General features: G+C 53.8%; 2 protein-coding genes and 1 long non-coding RNA gene across 3 annotated transcripts; 1 reads left to right on the top strand and 2 right to left on the bottom strand.

Moving 5' to 3' along the window:
• Window positions 1-357: 357 nt before the first annotated feature.
• On the bottom strand, window positions 358-2,103 carry FOXD2 (forkhead box D2). The gene has a single exon (XM_045477287.1). It carries the CDS (start codon window positions 1,979-1,981, stop codon window positions 482-484), a length of 1,500 nt encoding a protein of 499 aa, XP_045333243.1. The 5' UTR covers window positions 1,982-2,103; the 3' UTR covers window positions 358-481.
• Window positions 2,104-2,410: 307 nt separating this feature from the next.
• Window positions 2,411-19,369, top strand: LOC123597843. The gene is made up of 3 exons (XR_006712275.1): window positions 2,411-3,353; window positions 15,104-15,387; window positions 18,608-19,369. It is a non-coding gene; the product is annotated as an uncharacterized LOC123597843 (long non-coding RNA).
• Window positions 19,370-21,597: 2,228 nt separating this feature from the next.
• On the bottom strand, window positions 21,598-23,691 carry FOXE3 (forkhead box E3). Its single transcript, XM_045477288.1, has one exon. It carries the CDS (start codon window positions 23,172-23,174, stop codon window positions 22,221-22,223), a length of 954 nt encoding a protein of 317 aa, XP_045333244.1. The 5' UTR covers window positions 23,175-23,691; the 3' UTR covers window positions 21,598-22,220.
• Window positions 23,692-24,588: the final 897 nt, after the last annotated feature.

Below are 24,588 nucleotides of genomic sequence, written 5' to 3'. Positions count from 1 at the left end.
TGTCTTTAAATTATAATATTGGACAAGCAGGGCCTCAAAGTTGGGGAAGAAGTAAGGGAGAGGCAGAAAGGGAGACCTCTCTGTGCGCAGTTGGTGTTTCTGGCGGAATCCGCAGGGCCTGGGCAGACATCCCTCCGGGAAAGCATTCCTCCGGGGCCTCTGAGAGGCGCAGAGGCTGGGAAAAAGTGAAGGCTCCCCCCCCACCCCCCGCCGCCCCTTTAACTGCTGAAATTGGAATGGGATCATGAATTGCGACTTCATCGCGTAGACCTGGGCCTCTCCCTGAGCGATGGAGCCCGCTTCGTCCCAACTATCGGCAAGATTCTGAGCATGGAGCCTGTTCCTGAAGTGCCAAGTCACGCGCGCCGACTCAAGGTCTGGAGACTCTTCATAAATAGACTCCCTGAGTTCCGCTGGGACCGCAGGAGCTCCCGGGAGAGGCTGAGGAGTGCGGGCCTAACTGGCCCTGAGCTCGACGTGGTCAGAAGTGGCAGCCACTGAGGCCGGCGACTTTGCTGGCAAACGGGGGCCCTGAGGACAGGAGCGCGTCCCCGGGATGCGAGAGGCGGATGTGGCCGGCCACGGGAGCTAGGGCTGGGGCAGTCAGCATGGCCAAGACCTGGGCTTGACCCCCAGGACCCGCCGCCGCCGCGAATGGCGATCCCGGGGAGCCCTCGCCTCCGCCCGGGGGTGCTGCCCCGCCGCCACCGTGGCCCATGATGTGGTCTATAGAGAAGGAAGGCCTCTGGCCGGCCGCGGCGCCCCCGCCGCCCGCACCACCACCCGCGTCCGTCTTGAGGCCCTGGCGCAGGAGGGCGGTGGACAGACCGGCCGCGGTGCCGGCTGCGGGAGGGCTCAGCGACGCAGGGTAGAAGGCTTTGGCACAGCCCAGCTCCGCGCCAAGGAAGGCGGGCAGGCCTGCGGGGCCAGGGCCCGACCCTGTGCCCGGGGCAGGCGCAGGGGCCGGAGCCGAGGCTGCGCCCGCGAACACCGAGGCCGTCGGAGGTCCGGGTGGAGGAGCAGCGGCGCGGCCCGGGGGTACCGACAGCTGACAGGGCGCGGCGGCGGCGGCGGCGGCGGCGAAAGCGAAGGCGTGCGGGTGTGGGTGCGGGTGCGGGGCCGGGCCCGGCGGGGGTGCGCCGTAGGCCGGGAGAGCCAAGCCGTAGCCGTAGCCGTAGGCGCCATAAGCGGCAAAGCCCGGCAGGAAGGCGCCGGGGTCCCCCGCCGCCGCAGCCCCGCCACGCAACAGCAGCTCCGGATGAGGGTGCGTGTGTGGATGCGGCGGCGGTAGCGGTTGCCGCTTGAAGCGTTTGCGGCGCCGCAGGAAGCTGCCGTTGTCGAACATGTCGGCCGACTCTGGGTCCAGCGTCCAGTAGTTGCCTTTGCCCGGGTTGCCCGGCTCGCGGGGAATCTTGACGAAGCAGTCGTTGAGCGAGAGGTTGTGGCGGATGCTGTTCTGCCAAGCGGGGAACTTCTCCCGATAGTAGGGGAAGCGGCCGCTGATGAACTCGCAGATCTCGCTCAGCGTCAGGCGCTTCTTGGGGCTCTGCAGGATGGCCATGGTGATGAGCGCGATGTACGAATAGGGCGGCTTCACCAGCGGGCTCCGCGTCGCCGCGCCCCCCGACGGCGGTCCCGGCCCGGGCCCCGCCGCGCCCCGGGCCGCCGCCGCGCCTGGCCCGGGGCTTCCCGCTGCGGCGGCCGCCGCCCCCCGGGACGCTAAGGCTCGTGGCTCGCCGTCCGAGCAGCCGCCGGACTCCTCTTCGTCCTCTGCTGCGTCCGCCTCGGCTTCCTCCGGGGGAGGCTCGGGGCCGTGGGGGAGCACGTCCCGGGGGGCGCGGGGCCCGGAGCGGGCAGGGAGCTCCCCCCCACCGCTGCCGCCGCCGCCGCCCACCACGTCTATGTCTGCGTCGGCCTCGGACAGAGCGGCCGGGGAGCTCTCGGAGGACATGATCTCGCAGCAGCAGCTGCCCAGGGTCATGGTGCCGCCGCCGCCACCGCCGTTCTCCCGGCTCCGCTCCGGCCGCGGCTCGGGCTCCGCCGCGCTGCCTCTGGGGCGAGTGTGTTTTGCGCGCGGGCGGGGAGGGGGCGGGGGACTGAGGCGGGTAGGGAGGGGTGTCCCCAGCTCCGCAGCGCCCCCTCGTGGCCCAACTAGCCGCTCTCACCTCTCGGTGAGCACCCGACTGGCTGCCCCCTCCTCTGCCCCGGGAGCCCCAGCAGGGCGCCTGCACCTGGGGCGCGGGCGGAAGAAGCTGAGGCTTCCCCTGACCCCGGCCGGTCTCGGCCCCCGGTCCCTCCCGGGATGGGGGGTAGGGGGATTAGTCCCTCCCGCCTCGCGGCTGCCTAAGGCGGAAGAGCGCGAACCCGGGGCGGAGCTCCCCGAGCGGGGTGGGGCGGGACGGGAGGGGGCGGGCGGAGTGCCTCGGCGGAGGGGCCCGGCGGGAACCAACAGCCGCCGCGGCGGGAGCTGGCTCCGGTGGCCGGAGGCGGGTCTTTCCTTTCCCGCAGATCCCGCAAACGCTCCGCTCCCTGGAGCCGCTGCCTTCAGTGCGCTCAGACCCTGGATGTTAAGGTTCACGAGGGCACCAGCTGGCGCCGGGAGAAGTAGCGACGCCCCCACCTATCATCTTCCCAAGGCAGCGCCTGGGGGCCACCAAGACCGAAGCGCAGTTGGAGCGCGAGCGCGAGCCGGAGAAGCGCGGACGCAAGCTGCCAGCGCGGGGCCCGCCGGAGCCCGAGCGGCTTCCGGCCCAAAGGGAGACGCACTTGAGTGATCGCGAGGAGCAAACTTGGCGCTCTCGGCCCCGGGCCTCGGAGAGGTGAGAGATTCCGGCTGCGCTCCTCTCCTCCCTTCCAAGGCCGAGACCCCGCCACACATCCTCTTGCGGCGCCACGGGACTCCAGACGCGGGAGTGTGTGCGGGAAGACCCGGGAGCGCGTCGCCCGCCTGTCGGGCTCTCCCCGAAGCTTCTCTGCGGCGCTCTGGCCGCATTCCGGGAGCCCGGACTGAGCCATCGCTCTGAGTTTGCCTGTACTCCGCCCTTTTTCGTCTTTGTATCCGTTTATCTTGGGCTCAGTGACTCTGTGTCTCTCGCCTTCAGTGAATCTCTGCCTCCGTTTCCAGTGGAAACCCTGCGTTTGTCTGGGTGTCTCTGGGGGTCGAGAATCCCTCGTTCAATTTCCCCCATCCCCCAGTCACACTGCAGGGCTGCCCCCCCCCCCTTTCTGGCCGGCCCCGGACCCTTAGGCTCTACGGACCAGCAGCAGGACCCCCACAGAGACCTTCCTCAATGAACCCTGACCTCAGCCCTGGGCCAGCGTTGCCTCATCTCTCAGGATCCTGTGCACACAAGGTTGGTCCTGTGCTCTTCTTCTCACCAGCCGGGTTTCTGCCCATCCTATTAAGTCTCTTTCCTCCCTGACCAGGAACCCAGCAACCAGTATCTCCAGCTCAGACTGGGCCCGTCTCAACCCGGGAGGGGGGGTGAGACAGAGGTGAGGGCCCTGGTTGTGGGCAAGAACTGAGCTGATGGACGGGCTGCTGCCCCGCCAGCGCCGCGCAGTGGTCAAAGCTCCGGCATGCGAGGCCTGAGACCCAGAACCCTCAGCCTTCACAAGGCTGTATGACAATCAGCAAGCTGCTTCCCCTACCCAGCCTGTTTTCTCCTTTGCCTAGTAGTTCAGAGCAGGGACTCTGAAATTAGGCTGCTGGGATTCTGGTCCTGGCTTTATTATTTCCCAGCTCTGTCACCTTGGGTAAATTTCTTAAACTCTTTGTGTTCTATTTCTTCCTCTATAAAAGTGAGATTTAAAAGCACCTACCTCATGCTAATACCTAAAAGTAGCTATATCACTCTAGGCTACTTAGGAAGAGGGTATTGCGAGCACTTTGCAGACTCTTGGGGAGAGAGAAAGAAGGTGGGGGTGGGGTAGCCTCCCATCCTGATCCCAAGCTCTGGTCTAGCCTTCGACTGGGTTACCCCTGCTGGGATAACTGAGTTATCTAACCCTCTCGGGTCACTGCTGAAGTAGGTCCCCTGAAGATAAGTGCTGGGAGAAGGGTGGGGGCTGCAGCCTCTGCAGGCTGTATCTCAGCAGGGTTGATGTGAGAGTGAATACATTCTCTCTTTTATCTAAGTCTCCAGTCTATGAAATAATCTGGTGTAAATGTAACTCTCCCATTCCACGGATGTGGCAACAGAGGCCCAGAAGGAGGAAGGGACTCACCTAGGCTCCTACAAGATAGAGCAGGGCTGGGTGCTTGTCACTTAATCTTCATGATAGAGGTCTCCATCCTCCCGTGCCATCTGACTAAGAGCAGAGGAGAGTGCAAGCAGGTCTGGCTGCTCTTATCCTGGGAGAGAAAGTCCTCGGATCCCCTCACAACCACACACCTCAGACCAAGGGGATCCACCTAGCGTGATGGGTGTACATAAACAGACTGTCTTTGGAAAGAAGAGAAGAGGGCCAGTCCTCAAACCATGGACAAGAAATTGGGCAGGGACTAGAGGCCTTGAGGGATTGGAATTTTCTAGGAGATAAGGCCCTCTGGGGGGGGGGAGGGTAAAGGAAAAAAAAAGATGAAGGGGCTTTGGAAAGAAATTTTTTGCATCAGCCCAAATAAGCTCACATACCTAGGTTGCTAGAGTTAGCAGATTTATTTTATCTGGCAACCTACACATACCCTAAGCTTGCTTATTACTTCATGGACACTCTCCCACACTCACAGACACCCCACACTGTGTACCACATATCAGCTCCAGCCCAGCTCTCTCTGCTAGTATCTAAGAAAATAGAAAAACGACATTGGCATCGGCTTACTACATCTCACCTTCAGAATGTCTTCATTTCTAAAGTGGCAGCCATGAACCAGTAACTCCCTTCTTTGTCAGCACTCTCGGATTCCCCAGGCTCCAGCCTCCTGCCCAGCTTCAGGGTAAGACCGGCTGAGGCATTTGCTGCCCAGATATCCTGGGTTCTGATGGTCCAGGCAAATTCTACCCAGCAGCTGCGGCTGCCACCCCAGCCTCTGCCTGGCCCTGCTGCTGAGACCCAGGTTGGGAAAAAGGGATACTGGATGCCTAGCCCCTATTCTGCAATGTGGGGGTGGAACATGATCTTAAGGAATCATCCGGACCCTTCAAGCCCACATACATTTTTACAGAAGTGGAAACAGGCTCAGGAGATCATGTGACTTGGCCAGGCTTTTAAAGCCCCTCACCCTACTCCCAGGGTTGGCTTGGACCCAAGTGTCAAGACTCTCAGGCCAGAGCTCCTTTACTTATCCAAATAAGTCTGCTTAGCCCCTGACCAAGCTCCACTCTTCCCTGGGGAGAGGTGTTTCTGGGAGTCGCTCATCCCTTCCAAGGTTCTAGTGTAAATCTAGAAGGGCCAATTTGTCTTGAGCAATGCCAGGAGTAGGTGAAAACTGGGGGCTGGGAGAAGGGCTACGGGACACATGGAATGCATTTAGTTTCCTGCACTTGTACCCTGGCACCAGCTTTCCCACAGTGGGGTCAGCTTCTTCTATGTCTTCCGGTGGCGTTCGCTATCTCTGGTGAGTCTGTCACTTCCTCTGGCGAAACTTGTGCTTCAGCCCCCATGCCTGAAGCCTTCAAGAAGCAGGAGGCCACAGGCTCTGTGGGTCTTGGTTACAGTATCACTAGTGGGGTCCTGCAGCCTCCTTTCTCTGCCTTACTATTTGGCCACCTCCCTCCAGCAGCCAAGAAACAACTGGAAGGAGGTGTTTGGGGTCGCCCATTGCGGGAGGGGGGGGGAGGGGGGGGACGGAGTCCTCTCCAGAATGTTCAGACCGGGGAGTTGTTGCCTGTTTATTGTGATGCGTTGCTAGCTCTCGGTGGTGTCCCTCCGTTTATGGCCCCTCCCTTTCCTTCTCATGGTCGCTGTAACCGTGCTGTTCTCTGCGAGGGGAAAGCGAGAGCTATCAGATGGTTATGAGAATATGATGAAGTAATCGCGAAAGTGGCGAAGACCGGCGCGGAGCTAGCAAGAGGCGGGGACGCTGCAAGGCCCGACCGCACGCGGCCTTGCCTCCTTGTGAGTTCTGCGAGCCGAGCACGGCCTGAGCCGGACAGGGGGACACCCCGCCCGCACACTTCTCTAATTTTATTCACAAACCTTGCCAGCCCAGGGGAAAGCGGTGAAACCTGCGCAGCCGCCCCCACTTCCCCTTCCCCCATCCGGCTACAGCTCTGGGGCGAGACAGTTGTTGGGCTGAAGCCGGGACGTCTCTCGATCCCTTCCTCCACCCGGATCTCCGCCTGCTCCAGAGCGATTGGCTTCCCCGGCCCGGGCGGGAGGCGGGAGACTCCAGATCCGGAGACCTGCAAGGATGAACGTCAGGCGGCGGGGCTCCCCCCACACAGGAGCCGGGCTCCGGGTCAGAGTTCAGAGAGAGGTCGGACCCACTGCTTGCACAGAAATGACCGAGCTCCCAGCGGGTGCGCCTTCACCGCCGCCGACCACCTGCCCTGCCCGCCCGCTGTTGCCCACACCTCGCGTACCCTCCACTTCTCGGAGGAAACGTCTTTCTCTCCTTTCACCCTGCCTGGCCATGGTCACCTCCCAGCACCCCTATCCTGGGACTTCGTAGTGGGGGGGGGGGGGGCTCGCTTGAGCCCCCCCTACGGCCTCAGCACCGCGCGGCGGCTGAGACCTGAGCGAGCTGCGGAGCCTGCGGACCCTGGTTCGTGGGAAGAGGGTTGCGGGCCCAGGGTGAAAACAGCACGGCCCCGCAGCCGCCGGACCTGGGGCTCTGGATTCCCGGCGACCGCATTGCCACAGGCTTCCCCCTCGCCTGAGAGACACACAGCTGGGGGCAGGGGTCAAGGGGACGCTTCCAGGTGTGTCAGAGCGTCAGCCTCAGGGGTAAGTGCCCCTACTGTCTAAGTGCGTCCTGGGTTTCTGTGTCCGGGGGTCTGTTTTTCTGTCCGCGTGTGTGTGCCCCTCCGGACGGTGGTGGCTCTGTGTCCGACCGGCGCCTGTCCCGAGTGTTATCCTGCCATCTGCACGATTGAGGGGACTGCCCTGGAAGCCTTGCGATCCAGGCCCACAGCTCTACCCCAGAGCCCGAAGCGGCGCGACCTCGTGGGAATTGCGAACCCACCCCAGGCCCACCGCGTGACCCTGGCGGGGAAGGAGGATGTGTGGGTGCAAACCTGGGTACGGGTTTGGGACTACAGCCGGGAGAGAGAGGAGAGCGTACGGTCACGGCGCTGCGGAGAGCCAGGAGACTAGCGGCGGCCTCCTGCCCACCCCATTGCACGTCGGCCGCTGGAGCAGCAAAACCTCGGACCCGGACGCAATTCCGCAGCCCTGAAGTGGGGCAAGACTGGAGGGAAGGGAGGAGGGGGCCCAGCCGCCCGAACCCGGTGACCGACGCAACGCACACGCACACACGCCGTCGCCTTTAGCCTTTCGGAGGCCCAGGTAGGGTAGCTGGTGAGACCGTAAGTCCCTGGGTGGTTGGAGACATAATGCTGGTTGCCTGACCGCTCTGGAGCCCGTGTGGAGCCGCGTAAGCCCCACAGAAACAGAGCGAGGAGACCAGAGGGAGTCTCGGCCTTGCCCAGTAGATGCAGGTGACGGATTCCTGGGGAACAGCGACCTCTGGAGGAGCGGCGCGTCCACACAGAGAGTCAGGAACTGGACGACCAGGTCTAGGACCAAAGCGCCCTTTCTCCACCCCACCCCTTTGGCAAAGTCATCCAGAGACTCATAACCTCCGGACTCCTCTTTGCGCATGCTTGTGTCCCTTCCCAACCTGTACTCATACTTCAAAGCCTTGCTCAAATCCCGCTTCCTCCAGAAAGAAGCCCTCTGGAGAGCCCGAAGCATCTTGCTCTCTTTCTGCTCTGAGCTCCTCAGAATTGAAAGCCTGAACCCTTGACTCCAGCGCTCGCACACCGCGCTGCACAGCCGACCTGCTTCCTGCCTCGCCCTTCCCCAAAAGGCCGTTAATCCATATACTCCACCCACCCTTTGCATTGCACGCTGGGTGTGCTGTTTTTCTTTCCCTCCAGTAAATAAAGACTGAAGTCATTTATCCCAAAATTGGACTGTAGGTTTTCAAAGTTCGTTTCCAAGAGGGGGAAATTGAGACCCGGAGGGAGGGCTGGCTTGCATGAGGTCACACAGCAAATTGGTAGCAGAGGCGGAACTAGATCCCTAACCTCTCACTTCCCAAGCCAAGAGCCCTCTCCACTTCACCTGGATGTGGGGAAGGGCTTATGTTGAGGGGTGAGGACTGGTTGGGGGGGGGGTTGACATAGGAGAGGGGAAATACAGGCCAAATGGGGTGTGGGAGTGGTCACTGCTCCAGGGTGGGGCAGGAAGGAAGAAGGAGCAGAGCTGCCCTGGAAAGTCAGACTCCCTTTCCTCAACCCTAGCCCAGATCAAGCTACTTTGAAGGGCCCTAACAAATTTCAGGGGTTGGCTAAGTGTCCCACATCAGGAGGTGAATGGGCTGGAGGCTGGGCACAGCCTCGAATCAAGCAACTACCACACTCCCCTCTGTCCTGGGAAGGGAGGGGGAGCCAAGAAACCCCTGCTGCTAATGCACACCCAGGGGGTGCTGCTGAGACCTCAGAGCCCCAGGAGGAGGCCATCTAGTGCTTGCAATTAATAAGTTAAAGGAGAAGCTAGGAGGGTGAATTTCATGCAATTTCCATGAGGCCCCAGTAATTACTGCCCCAAACCTGCTCATCTGTCTGCACAGGTTACCAGCCTGCCTGGCCCCAGCCTGCTTGTCCAGCCTCCCCTGCAACCCCTGCACTCCACTCACAACTGCTCTCCCTTTCTCACGTCTGTACCTTTGCATGAGGCTCACTCCTGCCTGACTCAGTCCTCCTAACCCTCTACCCGTTTCAAATGTCAGGCTTCATGCGATGCTTCCCCGGACAACATCTCACACTGGCCAGGCTCTGAGGGGCTCCTGCCCGTGTGCCCCCAAAGCACTTAGCTCCCTCCACTGTCATGACTGGTTTTCGGGTCTGTCACCCCCTGTAGACTGTGAGCTCCTTGAGAATGCTCCTTATGTTGCCTTCATCCTCGCTCTTGCTCCTCTACAAAGTGGGGATGATAATTACCTACCTCATAGAGTTGTTGTGAGCATCAAATGAAATAATGCATATAAAGCACTCAGCCCAGTGCCTGAAACTTTGAAAGAGCTCATTAAATATTCCTCATCATTCTCAATCACTCTGCCTCCTGCCAGGGACAAAACCGAACACATAGTAGGTATTCAGTGGATGTTAGACATGTGGATATAGGACTGAACGAGTGAATGAACGAATGGCATGACGTATTTCTCCCTCTTGTCTCGGACTCCCCAGAAAGATAGATGACATCACCAATGGAAATGTGTGTTCTCTGAAGACAGACATGTTTCTCCTCCATCAGTCCCCACTGAAGGGATAACATGTCCCCCCTGTGAGAGATAGTTTTTCCATGGTCCCTGACCCCAGCACTCATTGGATTTCTCTCTCGTGTTCTCTGCCTCAGTTTCCTTCTTTTCAAAATGTTGTGACCACTAGAACCAGCCAAATCCTGCCAAAATCTTCCAGGGGCTCCCCATTGCTTGTAAGACAAAATTCAATCTCCTTACCATGATGAACTGAACACATTCACAGTTTTTGGATGTCCCAGCTCTCTGCTGGGTAAGACTTCCCCTCCCATAGTCCCCTGATGGGACCGTCCAATCTCTGTGTCCCTCACACTTACTTCCAAGAGCAGACAGACAACCCAGCGTGATCAACGATAGCATTGCAGATTCAAGGCCCAGTGGCTGGTCTATGCAGGAGTAAGTGACCTAAGCCGAGCTGGTCATTCCTTCAACAAGATTTGACAAATGGACTCTGGGATTGCAGGATATGGAGATTCTGGGGCTCTGGGATTTTGGGGCTCTGGGACTGCAGGATATGGAGAGTCTGGGGCTCTGGTATATATGGGCTCTGGGACTGCAGGAGGGGTGCTTCTCCTTTCGTACCAGAAGGTCACATGGAGAATGCTGTTTGACATTGAAGCCTGTACACAGAGGGAAACAGCCTAAAGAGAGAGATAGCTTAACACCAGTGCCGAGTCCCCTGGCTCTGCCTGAAACTAGAACTCTTCGACTTTCCAGACGTTCTTTTTTTTTTTTTTTTTTTTTTTTTTTTTTTTATAATTTACATCCAAATTACTTAGCATATAGTGCAACAATGATTTCAGGAGTAGATTCCTTAGTGCTCCTTACCCATTTAGCCCATCCCACCTGCCACAACCCCTCCAGTAACCCTCAGTTTGTTCTCCATATTTATGAGTCTCTTCTGTTTTGTCCCCCTCCCTGTTTTTATATTATTTTTGCTTCCCTTCCCTTACGTTCATCTGTTTTGTCTCTTAAAGTCCTCATATAAGTGAAGTTATATGATTTTTGTCTTTCTCTGACTAATTTCACCTGGCATAATACTCTCCAGTTCCATCCATGGAGTTGCAAATGGCAAGATTTCATTCTTTTTGATTGCCGAGTAATACTCCATTGTATAAACATACCACCTCTTCATCCATTCATCCATCGATGGACATTTGGGCTCTTTCCATACTTTGGCTGTTGTTGATAGTGCTGCTATAAACATGGGGGTGCATGTGTCCCTTCGAAACAGCACACCTGTATCCTGTGGATAAATGCCTAGTAGTGCAATTGCTGGGTCGTAGGGTAGTTCTATTTTGAGTGTTTTGAGGAACCTCCGTACTGTTTTCCAGAGTGGCTGCACCAGCTTGCATTCCCACCAACAATGCAAAAGAGATCCTCTTTCTCCACATCCTCGCCCACATCCGTTGTTGCCTGAGTTGTTAAGGTTAGTCATTCTGACAGGTGTAAAGTGGTATCTCATTGTGGTTTTGGTTTGTATTTCCCTGATGATGAGTGATGTTGAGCGTTTTTTCATGTTCGACTTTCCAGACATTCTAATGATATTCTCCCTTTTCTTAAGCTAAGTTTAACGAGGTTCTGCTAGTTTGAGTTGAATTTCACAAACAGCAGAACCACAAGAGAAAAGAATCCTGGGTCCCTGAAACCTTTGAGGTACCACACCACCCTGAACCACCCGCACAGACTTATGTGAAAAGAAAACACATTTCAATATTGGTTAAGCCACTGTTGTGGAAGTTTCTTTGCAGGGGGCAGGGTGGAGTCTGTTACTCACAGCTGAACTTAACCCTAATTAATACAGGAGGGGATGGGAAGATGCCCAAAGACACAAAGGACCAGTCTAGGGTCATTAGCCTGGAGAATAAAGGGCCCAGGGTTGACACAGTCCCCATCTTCAAATCTCTACAACGTTGACCTGGAGCACAGAAACCCAGGCAAAAGGGAGCCTGAAGGTTGTCAGGAGACTCAATATCCATGACTCCAATGGAAGGAAAGCATTCCAATAGGGCTGTCCCTCAGAGGTGTGACAGGCTACATTGATGGTGGCGAGCTCTCCATCGCTGGAAATGTGTGAGCAGAGGCTGGATAATCACTAGATAGAAATGTTGGGGTAATTTTTTTTTTTTTTTAGTTTATTCACTTATTTGTATTTATTTTTTAATTTTTTTTTAATGTTTATTTTTGAGACAGAGAGAGACACAGCATGAACAGGGGAGGGTCAGAGAGAGAGGGAGACACAGAATCTGAAACAGGCTCCGGGCTCCGAGCTGTCAGCACAGAGCCCGATGCGGGGCTCGAACCCACGGACCGTGAGATCATGACCTGGGCTAAAGTCGGACGCTTAACCGACTGAGCCACCCAGGCGCCCCAATTCACTTATTTTTAAAGAAAGAGAGCATTAGCATGAGCCGGGGAGGAGCAGAGAGAGAGGAGAGAGAGAATCTAGAGCCGGCTCCAAGCTGTTAGTGTAGAGCCCTACACGGGTCATAGAAACCATGAGATCATGACCTGAGCTGACATCAAGAGTCAGACACTTAACAGACTGAGCCACCCAGGTGCCCTTCACTGGATAGGAATCTTAGAGGCATCTAGGTACAGCAGATGGACTACAAGTCAGAGAGGGGTTCAAATTATGTCCCCACCTCGTAGTTGTCTCAAACAAATAACCTTCCAAAGCCAGTTTCCTCATTTGTGAAGGATCCAGATAGCTGGGTTGGAGACAGAAACCAAGAAAATTCTCTAGCCTGCCACCTCACAGGGACTCCTGATACCTAGTACTATAGCTGGAGCCAACTATGGGTCAGATTGCCTCCGTGAGGATCCTGGCTGGCTTCTCCAACCTTCACATTGTTGAGGATGCTTGCTCCAGCCTTCTAGCAGAATGCATCTCCCCCCGATATGTTCTTGTGACTGGAGAGGAGCAGTGGAGCCTGAGTCGAGGGGCCTGAGATCTACTCTCATCCCTGTGCCTGCCTTCCTGTATAATCTCAAACATGCCTCTGCCCCTCCCAGGTCCTCTGTTTCCTTATCCTTATCCACATGTAAGAAGTGCATCACCTGTTTTGAACAGTCTGGTTCAAGGATCAGGGCTCTTAACTACCATGCCCTACGTACAATTCCAAACATGAGTGATTGCCATCCACAGCAGTAATAATAACCCTGTTTCTGCATGGTCTTGACCTGCCCAAGCTCCTGCTCATCCTGATCTAGGTCAGCCAGAATGGTGCTATCTGCTACAGGAGCTGACATCACAGGTTTGGGCCAACCCAGACATTCCCAGGCTGCTGAGGGCCTTGTTTTACGAAGTGGAGTTTGGCTCCCCCTTAGTCACATGCATGCCTCTCACAGGGAGTCTGCTGCTGGATCTTCCCTCATCCACTTCTCCCACAAAGCTGGGACTGCTCCCGATGAAATGGGAAATCCAAGGCCGGAGAGGAACGTTGCCTTGTGATGAGAAGAAGGGAATCACAATTGGAGACAGGGGATGGCAGAGAAGGGGAGATGGCAGCATTTGGCAGGAGGCCTGAGGCCTGAACAGTAGAGGTCCGAAGAGCGAACTTCCTACACCTGCCACTGATGCCCAGGGTCTGGGGACTGGAAAGGAGAAGGAGCCTATTACTCTGGACAGATTGATGGCCAGGGCACAGACCCCGCCCAGAGTGGAGGTGGCAAGTGCCCAGTCTTCCCAGATCCAGAGCAAAACATCTAGTGAGGGGCCCTAGTGAGAGATTCTGATGGGAAGATCACTGGGGAGAGGACAGTCCTAAGAAAGTGGAATTCTGACCACAGTCACCAAGGGGCCCTTTGAGAAATAAAAGTGGACAGTTACCAAAAGAGCCAGTGTGGTCACAGGGAGCTTGGTGTCCTGACAAGGACTGCGTGGAAATGCACTTCCAGAAATTTCTCCTGCACATACACCCGCACACCTGATATATGTATAAGGCCTCATTGCAACTGGTTTGGGAATGCCAAAAGCTTGGAAACAATGTAAATGTCCATTGATAAGAGGACAAATAGTGGCACATCTATATGAGGAAATAGTATACTGTGTAAAATAGAATAAAGAAGCCCTTTATCTGTTGATCTGGAAAGACCCCCAAGGTATATTATTGAGTGAAAAAAATTCAAGATACTCAACAGGGTAAACATTATGCTTCCCATTTTGTTTTGTTTTTTTAAGGAGAAAATAATATATATTTGTTTTGGTTTGTATATACAACAAAAATAGCTAAGAGGATGAATAAAAAATTAATAGATGATTATCTGTTGGGGCAAATAAATGACAAAAATGGAAGGGAGACTTTTCACTGAATACTTTCTTTTTATAATTTTAAAGCCAAGTAAATTTATAGCCTATTTGACAATTGAATAAATACTTTCAAGCAAACAATGGAATCATCCTAATGAATAAGGCTAAGTATGTAGAACGTGTGAATAGAAAAAGTGTAACTATGTGCTAAACACTTCCTGTGGGCCCCAACCTGAAAATATGGTTGGTGGCTAATGTTGAAGGCAGGGACATAGAAGCCCAATCTAGTGGATGCCTTCGGGTTCTGGCCTGTCGCCCATCAGGCAGGGAAGTAGGTGAGTCTGCTCGCTAGGACCCCAAACTTTCTACCTTACCCTTTTGCTCTTCTCTTCCCCATCCCTCTGTCTCTTCCTCCTGTCTTGGACCCACCTAAATTGCTTTGGAAGTAGTCAGACTTTTTCAGTCTGCCCAGCTGGACAGGGATTAGGATGGAGGAAAGGGGGTTTTATAGAAACCGGAATAGCAGACCTTCTCCTTTCCTTCAAGACCCCAAACGAGAGCTCACCTCCTCCAGGAAGACTTCCTTGTGAAGCCCGCCAAGCCCTAGCCCCTACACAATTCAGGGAGCCAGTCTGAGGCTTAAGGTCTGATGCTCAAGCAGGATGGAGCCCTCTTGTCTCTACTTCTCCTCCACTGCCCAAACCTCAAGCCCAGCCTCCAGACAAGGGGTATTTCAGGACAAGGCCCTGCATGCCCAGCCTGGTGAGGCTGCCCAATGAGTGAGACAGGGTAGTATATCCTCATCCACCATCACAGTGACGTTAGCAGTTACAAAAGCCATCTCACCCAGGGTGCCTGGGTGGCTTAGTTGGTTAAGCATCTGACTTCAGCTCAGGTCATGATCTCACAGTTTGTGAGTTCGAGCCCTGCGTCGCGCTCTGTGCTGACAGCTCAGAGCCTGGAGTCTGATTCTGTGTCTCAGATTCTGTGACTCCCTCTCTCTGCCCCTTCCCTGCTCATTCTCTGTCTCTCAAAAATGAGTAAACATTTAAAAAGTTTTTTTAAAAAAACAAAAGCCATCTCACCCTGGCAAAGAGGGCAGGGCACATTCTCCCTTTTTCAGAGGAGATTGAGGCTGAGCAGAGGTTCTCACTGGTGAGTGACCAAGGTGACCTACAAGCCCCCTCATCTTGTCAGCACGCTACACACTATATTGTCTCCCGCCTATATTTGACACCTCTGAGGCAGGGGCAGTATCTGGTTCATGTGAGTCCTCAGCTGGGGAGGAGCACACAGTCATGGGGCTTGGAGAGCATTGAGAATCGCTGTGAAAGACAGAGAAAGTAAAGGGGTTGCCTGAGTGCTTGACCAGACCTCAGATTTCTTGACCTCAGCTCAGCACACTTTCCTCTGTTTCTCTCTCACAGAGTAGATCAATTCTTGGCAGCTGGGACTGCCTACTATAACCCCATTCCAAGCCCCCCTACAACGGGGCAGCTACCAAGAGCTGCCAAGACGAATGGAGGAGGACGGGAGACCTGGGAGCACTTCCAAGGAGAAGTGGTAACTGCAGCTAGTTTTCCTCTTCCACACTAAGCAACTGGGTTCCCCACTGGAGCAAGTGACTTCCAGCCACCAGAAGCAACTCCCAGCCCAAAATAGCATCCAAATGCATCCTGGCTTCCTTCCCTGGATTTCCTGCTCCAATCAGGTACATAAAAGGTGGCCAATAGGTGGCGCTCTTGTCTCCACCAAATTGATGAGGGGAGAGGGAGGGAGGACAGGAGTACAGGGAAAGGGGTCAGAGAGAATGGAGCTCAGAAGGGAAGGAAGTAGAAAACTGAAAGACAAAGGAGACTAAAACTTGTCACTTGGGTTGGAAGATACCTTTCCAGATCAGGACCGTGGAGGGGCGTGGCGGAAAATAGGGTGAATAGAGGAATTGGGGGGGGGGGGGGGTTGAGCCCAGTTTCCACTTCCACTTGCCTCTTCCTCAGAGGCAGAGAATGACTTTGGAGTCAGGTGTACCAGAGTCAAGTTCTAAGCTTCGCCCAGGTGAGTCACTTAACCTTTATGAGCCCCAATTTCATATCCTGTAAATTGGAGCTGATAATTCTAATAATGCCACCCTGCATTCCAGGAATAAACTGTGTTTGATCGTGCATTTTTTTGTAATACACCACTAGATTCGACTTGCTGCTATTTCATTGAGGAACTTTGCATCTGCTTTCAGATGTGAGGATGGCTATATTTTGCATTTTCACCCCTTCTTTATCAGGCTTCGACAACGTATTAAATAGAATTGGAATGTCTTCCATTTCTTCAGTGTTCTAGAACAATTTATATAAACTGGAAAAATGGGTTTCTTGCTGGTTTGACAGAATTCATGGGTAAAATCAGCTAGTCTAGGTGCTCTCTGGTGGGAGCAATGGAGGGAGTTTCTGACAGTGTTTTCCATTTCTTCTGTACTAATCAGTGTGTTGAGATTAGTCACTCCTCAAATCAGTCAAGCCAGACCAGGTTGTGTGCCAGTCAACTGACCACCCCAAGCTTTCAGGGTCGGCATGAGGCTATGATTAAATGGGAAAGTTTGTAACCTCTGTGGAATAGAAAGATTTTAGCCAAATGGCTGATCATTTCTATACCTTTGTATACCTGTTTCCCTCCATTGCTACTGCTACCTCCACCAAGCTACCATCCTTCTCTGCCTGGATACTGCAATAACCTTTTCATTGGTCTCCCCACCCCAACCCACCCCAGATCCTCTCTAATAGATATTTAGGGCTATGAAATTTCCTCTGAGCACAGGTTTGACTACATCCTATAGATTAATATGTACTCTTCTCACCTTTATAAATTTATGTATAGTAATTTTCCTCTAACCTGAGAGTTACTTAGATAAGCATTTTTTTAATGTTTATTTATTTTTGAGAGAGCAACAGAGCACGAGTGGGGGAGGGGCAGAGAGAGAGGGAAACACAGAATCCAAAGCAGGCTCTAGGCTCTGAGCTATCAGCACAGGGCCTGATTCGGGGCTTGAACTCATGAACCACGAGATCATGACCTGAGCTGAAGTTGGACACTCAACTAAGCCACCCAGGCTCCCCTAGATAAGCATTTTTTAATTTTCAAGGACTTAATTCAAAATGTGGCCAAGAACATATTCTTATACATGTAGGAATTTATGAACATTTCTTGAATGTTGTGTTTTCATTTCACATTCATATAAACACATTCATATAAGCATATAATTGACCACTTCCATGACCTCCTGATATAAATATCAGAGACCTGATATTTAGAGTCTTCATTTACATTTGTTGTTTGTTTTACTTTTATTTTTTTATGTTTATTTATTTATCTTGGGAGAGAGAGAGAGAGCATGCATGAGCGGAGGAGGGGCAGAGAGAGAGGGAAAGAGAATCCCAAGCAGGCTCTGCACTGTCAGCACAGAGTGCAACACAGGGCTTGATCTCGGGAACTACCGAGATCATGACCTGAGCTGAAATCAAAAGTTGGACACTTACCTGGCTGAACCACCCAGGCACCCCAAGTAATACTACTTTAATCTTGAGATAAGGCAAAAAATAATGTAGACTTTATAAGTAAATGCTGTGTTTGGGCCAGTTGGTGGCATGGCCTGCTATATGAAGGAATGCTTGTACTTCATTCAAAAGAAAACAATGGTGGATGAATTTAGGCATCGTGGCTCAAGCCATACCAAACCCAAAAGACTGTGATGGAGCGCTCAAGGCCACAATTATGGTGCAAGTGATTTATTTAGCTTCAGCAAAACAATATCTTTTTTACATTTGATTAATGTTATAAATATGAATTTTTATTTTGTAGCTCTGTTTGAACTTAATTTGTGAATTAAATTTTTGTTTTATAGTTGCATACAAGGTACAAGTCTAAGAATTTTATATCTGCACATACTAAATGATATTATAATAAAAAGTTAAGATTGGGGTGCCTGGGTGGTCCAGTCGGTTGAACATCCTGTTCTTGATTTCAGCTCAGATCATGATCTCATAGTTCATGGGATCAAGCCCCAAGATGGGCTCTGCACTGAGAGCAGGAAAGACTGCTTGGGATTCTCTCTTTCTCCCTCTCTCTCCGCCCCTCCCCCGTTCACTTGTGTGTGTGTGTGTGTGTGTGTGTGTGTGTGCATGCACACGTGCGCGCACTCTCTCCCTCAAAATAAATAAATAAACTTAAAAAAAAGTTAAGGTCTAGGTCAATACTGGGGGTCCACAGAATTTTTTTTTGTTTAAAAAAGACTACTTTAGCCTCCTGTACCTTTCAAAATCCTCCCCAACCTCATACTTCCAGGATCTCCCAAACAGGTACTTCACATGGGCTTAAAACCAACCAAGTCACTAATAGTAGAGGGTTTTCCATGTTGTACATTTTTCCCTCTGCCTTCCCAAGTGAAGCCCCCGGCCCTGAAAATTGCACGAAGGAGCCTCTCTGTTGATCTGCTTACCTATGTCCCTTCCAAGGATGTCACTTTTCTATGTACCCAATGTTCCCCCTGTCAGGGTGAGGTTGGCCACTTCTTGAACTGGGTCTAACAGACTGTCTAACCAGCTCAGCACCATCCTGGGCCCAAAGCCATCCATCCAGTGTTCCAAGTCTCCCTAGGTCAGGAAGCAACCCCCTCAGCTCACCTATATATTCCTATAAGGAACTCAGAACTGTCCCCTGCCTTATCTTCCTGCCAAAACAGGCACCCCTCATTTCCATAACTTTGAGCCACCATCCCAGCTTCCCCATACATAGTGCATGCTGAACCCATAAAACAATTTCCCGTTCCCCTCCTCCTCAGCCTCCGCAAATAAGACTCTACAAAGGTAGAGCTTTGGGCCAACCATTTCATTGTCAAAGTGCACACTTAGCTTCCCGTACTAAAATAATTATCTTAATTTCAGATGTGCAAAATTTCTCCCACAATTTACCTCAACTGAAACAAAGAAATAAACCAAGAAAAAAGACGAGGTGGAATCCAGGAAGCAGAGAATCCAGCACTGGACAGAAGTGGAGGGAATTCCAAGGAATCCCAAGGATAACACTGATGAGAAATTTCAGGTCCACATCTGTGCAGCAGACATGGAGAGCAGTCAGCTCATACCGGATCTGGAAGACAGAGAACTCTAAGAGAAATACTCCCAGGAAAGGAAGAATACAACCACCAACAGCAATGACAGACTTCCTGATAAGTTTGACCTCATGAAAAAGTATACCCCAATGTTTTCGGAAAATACAGGAAGATTTAGCCATAGGGACAAAGAAAGCTAGGCAAATGAAAAAATAAGGCATTGACTCCAGGAAAAGTTAAAAGTTGCACCAAAAAAAAAAAAATTGTAGTCATGATGCACTAGCAGCTTATCTGAGAACAATATTCATATGGTAACAGAATGTAAATGCTAAAAGCTGATGGTTTGGGCAGGGATGGAAAGAAATAATGATTTTAGCGGTAAATGATTATTATGATAGGAAATTAATCATTACTGTTTCAAGAGAACAGAAATGTGGAAGTATATTCCAAAAGAGACAAACAGGAATTGAAAGTAAATGCTTCTAGGGAACAAAACAGGGATCCCGACAGTAGGCAAGGCACTCTCATAGGCCTTTGCTATTTGACTTGTTAGATTATATGCTTGTTTCAATTTAATAAAAACAAAAATTAAGTGCCAAAAACGTGTCTTCAGATTAAAGATAGGTTCTAGTTTTCTACAAGGATGAAGGGGGGAGTATTTGCTTAAGGTTCCTAAAGGCTCTATTCAGATTATTTTCCCCTAAAAGGAGGAAGAGAGAATCATATTGAAATCTTACTTCTAGATAAGTGGTTGGCACTTGTAAAGACAAGAGTTGAATTAGGGCTTTTGTTTTTGTTTGTTCAACATCTACCAAGGTGTCAAAATTCTTAGGGCATTCTATGACATGTAGCATATTCTGTGAGGGCATAAACAGATTCTGTGTTGGCCTCAGAGTCCAGCACAGGGCCCGGCACATAGCAAGCCCGACACTGTTGAATAAAGGAAAATTAAAGAGGCATTTAAAAAATCTCTCTGATTTTCCAGTTTAGTAGTGACCTTTCTAGTATTTCTGGACAGACATTTCCCACCTTGTCCTCAGAGTCCCAAGATCCCAGAGTTCCAAGACAGAGAACTGTAGGACAGTGACGAGAATGGAAATCAGAGCTCACAAGGTACTTCCTGTTTCAATAGACTGAGAAAGGTTCTCCTCTCCTCTGGAAAGTTTTTGGATTTGGAAGGATTTTATCAAGAGGTGCTCTGAGGCAGGAGGAAGAGCTGTAACATCATTTGAAACAGAAGAAAGTTTATATTTTGATGTTTATGGAACTCTACTCCTTAGAGAAGAGACTGGCTGGATCTTTGCTACCTGCTGGACTCCAGGGAGGGGCGATTTTCTCATGTGACAAATGGGGAAATAGCCCCCACCTCCACCTCTTTTGCCTCTTTTGCAAGTCACTGCAAGGACTGCAAGTAGGAATGGATAAGAAGTTGCCAAAGTACTGTCAGCCCAGTCATTATTCAGTAAGCTAGGCACAACATCGTGTCAGTCAGTCAGTCAGTCAACAAGCATTAAGTGAAGGGCTCCTATGCTTCAGGCAGCTTAGGTCTGACTCTTCCTCAAAGGGGTTAATAGCTAAAGGAGGGTGTCTATTCGGGGCATTTCATACCAGACAGTCATTACCCAGTGTCCTACCACCAAAGAGGGCCTTCCCTGCCTTCTCAGATTTCCTGCCCTTTCTCCCCTATGAGCTGCTGAGTCTCCACCCTTACCCTCCAGCACCACTCCAGAGCTTTAAATCCTTGTCACTAAGAGGTGCATCAGGCACATCCAACATCCATCATGCAAGTCACATTCACCCTGAACTCGACACATGATCCCCTTCCCCGACCCCCAATCCAGGTCCCACTAGACTGGCAGTCCTGGGGCAGGGGAGCTTGGAAAAGCCTGATGCTTACCATTTGGGTCAGCACCAGGGAGCAGGACAGGGTCAAAGGCCAACTCCCTCCAACTGCAGCTTCTGAGTCTCTCCTCTGAGCTGCCCTGTCCGTGGTGCTGGGGACAGTCGGTAACCAGCTCAGGTAGCAGCTGCCCCAGCTTAAATCTAGCAGGGTAGGTACAACAGGGAGCATAGATGATGATGCAGAGTCCAGCTCCAGAAGTTCGGTGGGGGAACGTGTGGTTCATGGTCCCCCTCCTTAAAGTTGGGAGATTTAGCCCTTTAAATCTAGCCCCCAGTCTTGATTCAGTGCCTTTCCTTCAGAGTACAGTGCATCCTAACCACCTGGAGATTTTGTCAAAATGCAGAATCTGATGATTCAGTGGGTCTGAGGTGGAGCCTGAGATTCTGCACTTCTACCAAGCTCCCAAGTGACGTTGAAGGTCCGTGGACCATAGTTGGAGAGCAAGGCTCTACAGCATTTATCTCATTTCTCTGAGGACTGATGGGTAATGTGTCTCCCCCACAGATCCATAACCTCCATTAGGCAGCGACCTCACCCATTTGCTTAATGATGTATTTCCAGTGCCTGAACAGTGCTTGGCACATTCTAGAAGAGCTTGTTAGAGAAGTGGCCAATGCTCCTTTATCCATGGGAGCTGGGAATAATCCCACACAGCAGACAAACTCACTAGCCAAATACAGCCATGCGCACACCCTCTCATCTGGCCCAGCCTCTGGGACGCAGCGAGTGGTGGCATTTTACTAGGCCCACTATGTGCACAGCTATGGCTTAATCACATCCTAGTCCTGCTTCGTGAACTTTTGCCTGATAACGGACCAGGTGCTCACCCTGTGGCAACCCAAGACCCTGAATGAAACTCACCCCCTATCTCACCCCCAAACCACTCCCCCAAGTCACCAGCCAGCACACCGAGCCCAGAAGAAGATTTTTTTCTTTCTTTTTAATCAAACCAACTTTAATTAAAAAAATAATAACCCAATAAGCCCTACGTTTTCCAAATGGTGGGGCAGCCCACTAACCCCCCTTTCAGTCCGGAGCCCCTGGTAAGGCTTGTTCAGAAATCTCGAAGAACTGTCCTCCCGGACTGAAATAGACAGGTGTGTCAGTGCAGAAGGGGCGCTCTCTCCCAGTTTAAAAAAAAAAAAAACAAAAAATTGCAGACAGGTAAGTGGGGGTGGGGGCAAACTTGTTGGGAAATGGAGGCAAGACAGCAATGGAGTCATGAACCCAGAAGTCTGACCTCGAATGTGTTGTGAAAACTCGAGGGAAGGCGGAAGAAGTTAGCAGCCAGTCGAGGAGGCGGCTTCACAGCGAAAGTCTGGCTTCCGAAGGCTCAGGGCTCCCTCGCTGGTGGCGCTCCAGCTCTGGAACTTGGGACCCGATCCAGCGCCGGGGGAGCGCCCCGAGGGGGCTCACAGGTGGGAATGGGGTGGGGGCGGCCAGGTGTCACAGGCGCGCTCCGTCCCCGAGGCGCGCGCCGAGCCGAGCCGAGCCAAGCCGGGCAGGACGGGGCGCGCAGGGCGGGGCTGGCCGCCGCGGAGGCTCACAGGTAGCGCTCGAGCCCGGGCGCGTAGCCCGGCTGCCTCAGGTAGGCCTCCCCGGGGCCGAGCGGGCCGAGCGCGGCGGCGGGCCCGGCCAGGGCCAGCAGGGGCTCGGCGGGGAGCGGGCCGGGGCCGGGGCCGGGGCGCGGCGCGGGCAGCCCCAGGCGCTCGGGGGCGGGCGTGTAGAGCGGCGGGGAGGCGGCGGCCGGGCAGGGCGGGAAGGCGGCGCCGGCGTCGGGCGCGGCGCAGCAGGGCGGCTCGGGGGCGCCCAGCCCCGCCAGCTCGGGCTGCAGGTTCACCAGGCTGTCGACGCTGAAGAGGCGCGCGGGCGGCGCGGGCCCGGGCGCGGCGGGGGGCGGCGGCGCGAGCAGCGCGGGCCCGGGCGCGGGCGCGTAGGGCGCGTAGGGGAAGGGCGGCGGGCCGGCGGCGGGCAGCGCGGGCAGCTCGGCGCGCTTGAAGCGCTTGCGGCGCCGCAGGAAGCTGCCGTTGTCGAACATGTCGGCGGCCGCGGGGTCCAGCGTCCAGTAGTTGCCCTTGCCCGGGTTGCCCGGCTCGCGCGGGACCTTGACGAAGCAGTCGTTGAGCGTCAGGTTGTGGCGGATGCTGTTCTGCCACTTGCGCGGGCTGTCGCGGTAGAAGGCGAAGCGCTCGGTGATGAAGCGGTAGATGGCGGCCAGCGTGAGGCGGCGGCCCGGGGCGTGCGCCAGCGCCATGGCGATGAGCGCGATGTACGAGTAGGGCGGCTTCCCGCGCTGCAGGGGCCGCCGCCGCCGCCGCCCCGGGCCGGGCGCGGGGGCGGGCTCCGGCTCCCCGCGGCCCGCGGCCGCCTCCTCGGGCTCCGGCCCCGGCTCGGCCGCGGCGAGCGGCGACGGCGGCGGCCCCGACGGCGCGACCGCGGGCAGGGCCGGGAAGCCCGAGAACGCGGCCGGCGGCTCCATGTCGCTGCGCCCAGTCATCGGGATGCGGCCGCCCCTGCCCGCGCTACTCGGAGAGAGCAGGGGCCGCCGACCCGCCTTATATGGATGTGGCCCCCCTCCCTCGTCCTCCCCCTCCCCAGCCTGGGGAGAGAGCTCCGATCTTCCCCGCCGGACAGCGCCTCCTCCCTGATTTGCTTCCCCAATCCCCTTAATAGGCTCACAGCCACCCCCCCCCTCCCCTCCCGCCACCTACATGTCGCCCTTCCCTTGGTCTCGTCCCTTTGGGTCAGTCCTTCTGGACCCAGCCTCATCCCTTCCCCATGTCCACTGGGTCAGTGCGGTCCTGGTTCTGGCCCCGTCGCCCTTTCCGCCTGTCCCTCGACCCCCTCCTCTTCGGGTCTCCTCAATGCTAATCACCAATGCACCCATTCAGTGCTCTTTGGGGCCCCTTCCCCATTAGCTCCTCCTGGTCCTGCCTCTTCATCATTCTCTCCTAGCCTCCTCTGGGTCCTTCCTACCCCAGCTGGGGCAGAAATGAGAGCCACCCAGGATCACCTTGCCAGCCTTCTGTGTCCTGACACCATGCTGGTCTTGGACATTAAAAGGGTAGAATGGGGGAGGGGGGGGTTGGCAGAGAGAGAAGGCCAGCTTTGTCTGGGAGGAGGATGTCTGGTGGTTCCAGGGTCACCATCTCCTCTCTCTGCTACCTCCTGCACACCCCTGCCCTGTCCAAGACATTTGTGAGCATCCTTTGAGAAAACAAAATCCTGAAAAGTGATCCAGCTAGCACATTTGGGGACCAGAGGACTGGCTGCTTTAAATCAAGGGCCCCCAGGGGCACCCGGGTGCTGTAGTCGGTTGATCTCTGACTTCGGCCCAGGTCATGATCTCACGGTTTGTGAGGTAGAGCCCTGCACAGGGCTCTGTGCTGACAGCTCAGAGCCTGGAGCCTGCTTCGGATTCTGTCACTCCCTCTCTCTCAGCCCCTCCCCAGCTCGTGCTCTGTGTGTGTGTCTCTCTCCCTCTCAAAAATAAATAAATATTAAAAAAGAATTTAAATCAAGGGGTCCCAGAAAGTCCATAACATAAGAGTTGCCTTTCTGGATGCCTCTTCGTGCTCCTTCTGTTCGAGAGAAAGAGTTCCCTTCCCTTCTTCCTCTCTCTTTCTCTCTCCCACATGCACACACACACACACACACACCCCGCATGCACACTGGGGAGAGGCACAAAACACAACCAACACAGGCCGACAGAGCCCGAAGTTCCAAGGACCAGTTGCTGGGCCAGAGAGAGACTCCCTAAGTGCTTCCACAGACTGGAGGTCTGAGAAAAGTGCTTACTGACCCAGAAATGCCACATTCACATCTCATTGGAGATGGGGGTGACTTAGTGGTTTTTATTAAAAACTCACTCTGGGAAACACCACCTACCACCACCATCCAGAGGTGATGTC

The sequence above is a fragment of the Leopardus geoffroyi genome, chromosome C1 (genome assembly GCF_018350155.1).
Source record: "Leopardus geoffroyi isolate Oge1 chromosome C1, O.geoffroyi_Oge1_pat1.0, whole genome shotgun sequence".
Classification (NCBI taxonomy): domain Eukaryota; kingdom Metazoa; phylum Chordata; class Mammalia; order Carnivora; family Felidae; genus Leopardus; species Leopardus geoffroyi.
This window is presented reverse-complemented; position numbering and strand designations above follow the sequence as displayed.

What these genes read in the sequence shown, in the direction of transcription:
- FOXD2 (XM_045477287.1), bottom strand. Translation starts at nt 1,981, where the DNA reads ATGACCCTGGGCAGCTGCTGCTGCGAGATCATGTCCTCCGAGAGCTCC.
- FOXE3 (XM_045477288.1), bottom strand. Translation starts at nt 23,174, where the DNA reads ATGACTGGGCGCAGCGACATGGAGCCGCCGGCCGCGTTCTCGGGCTTC.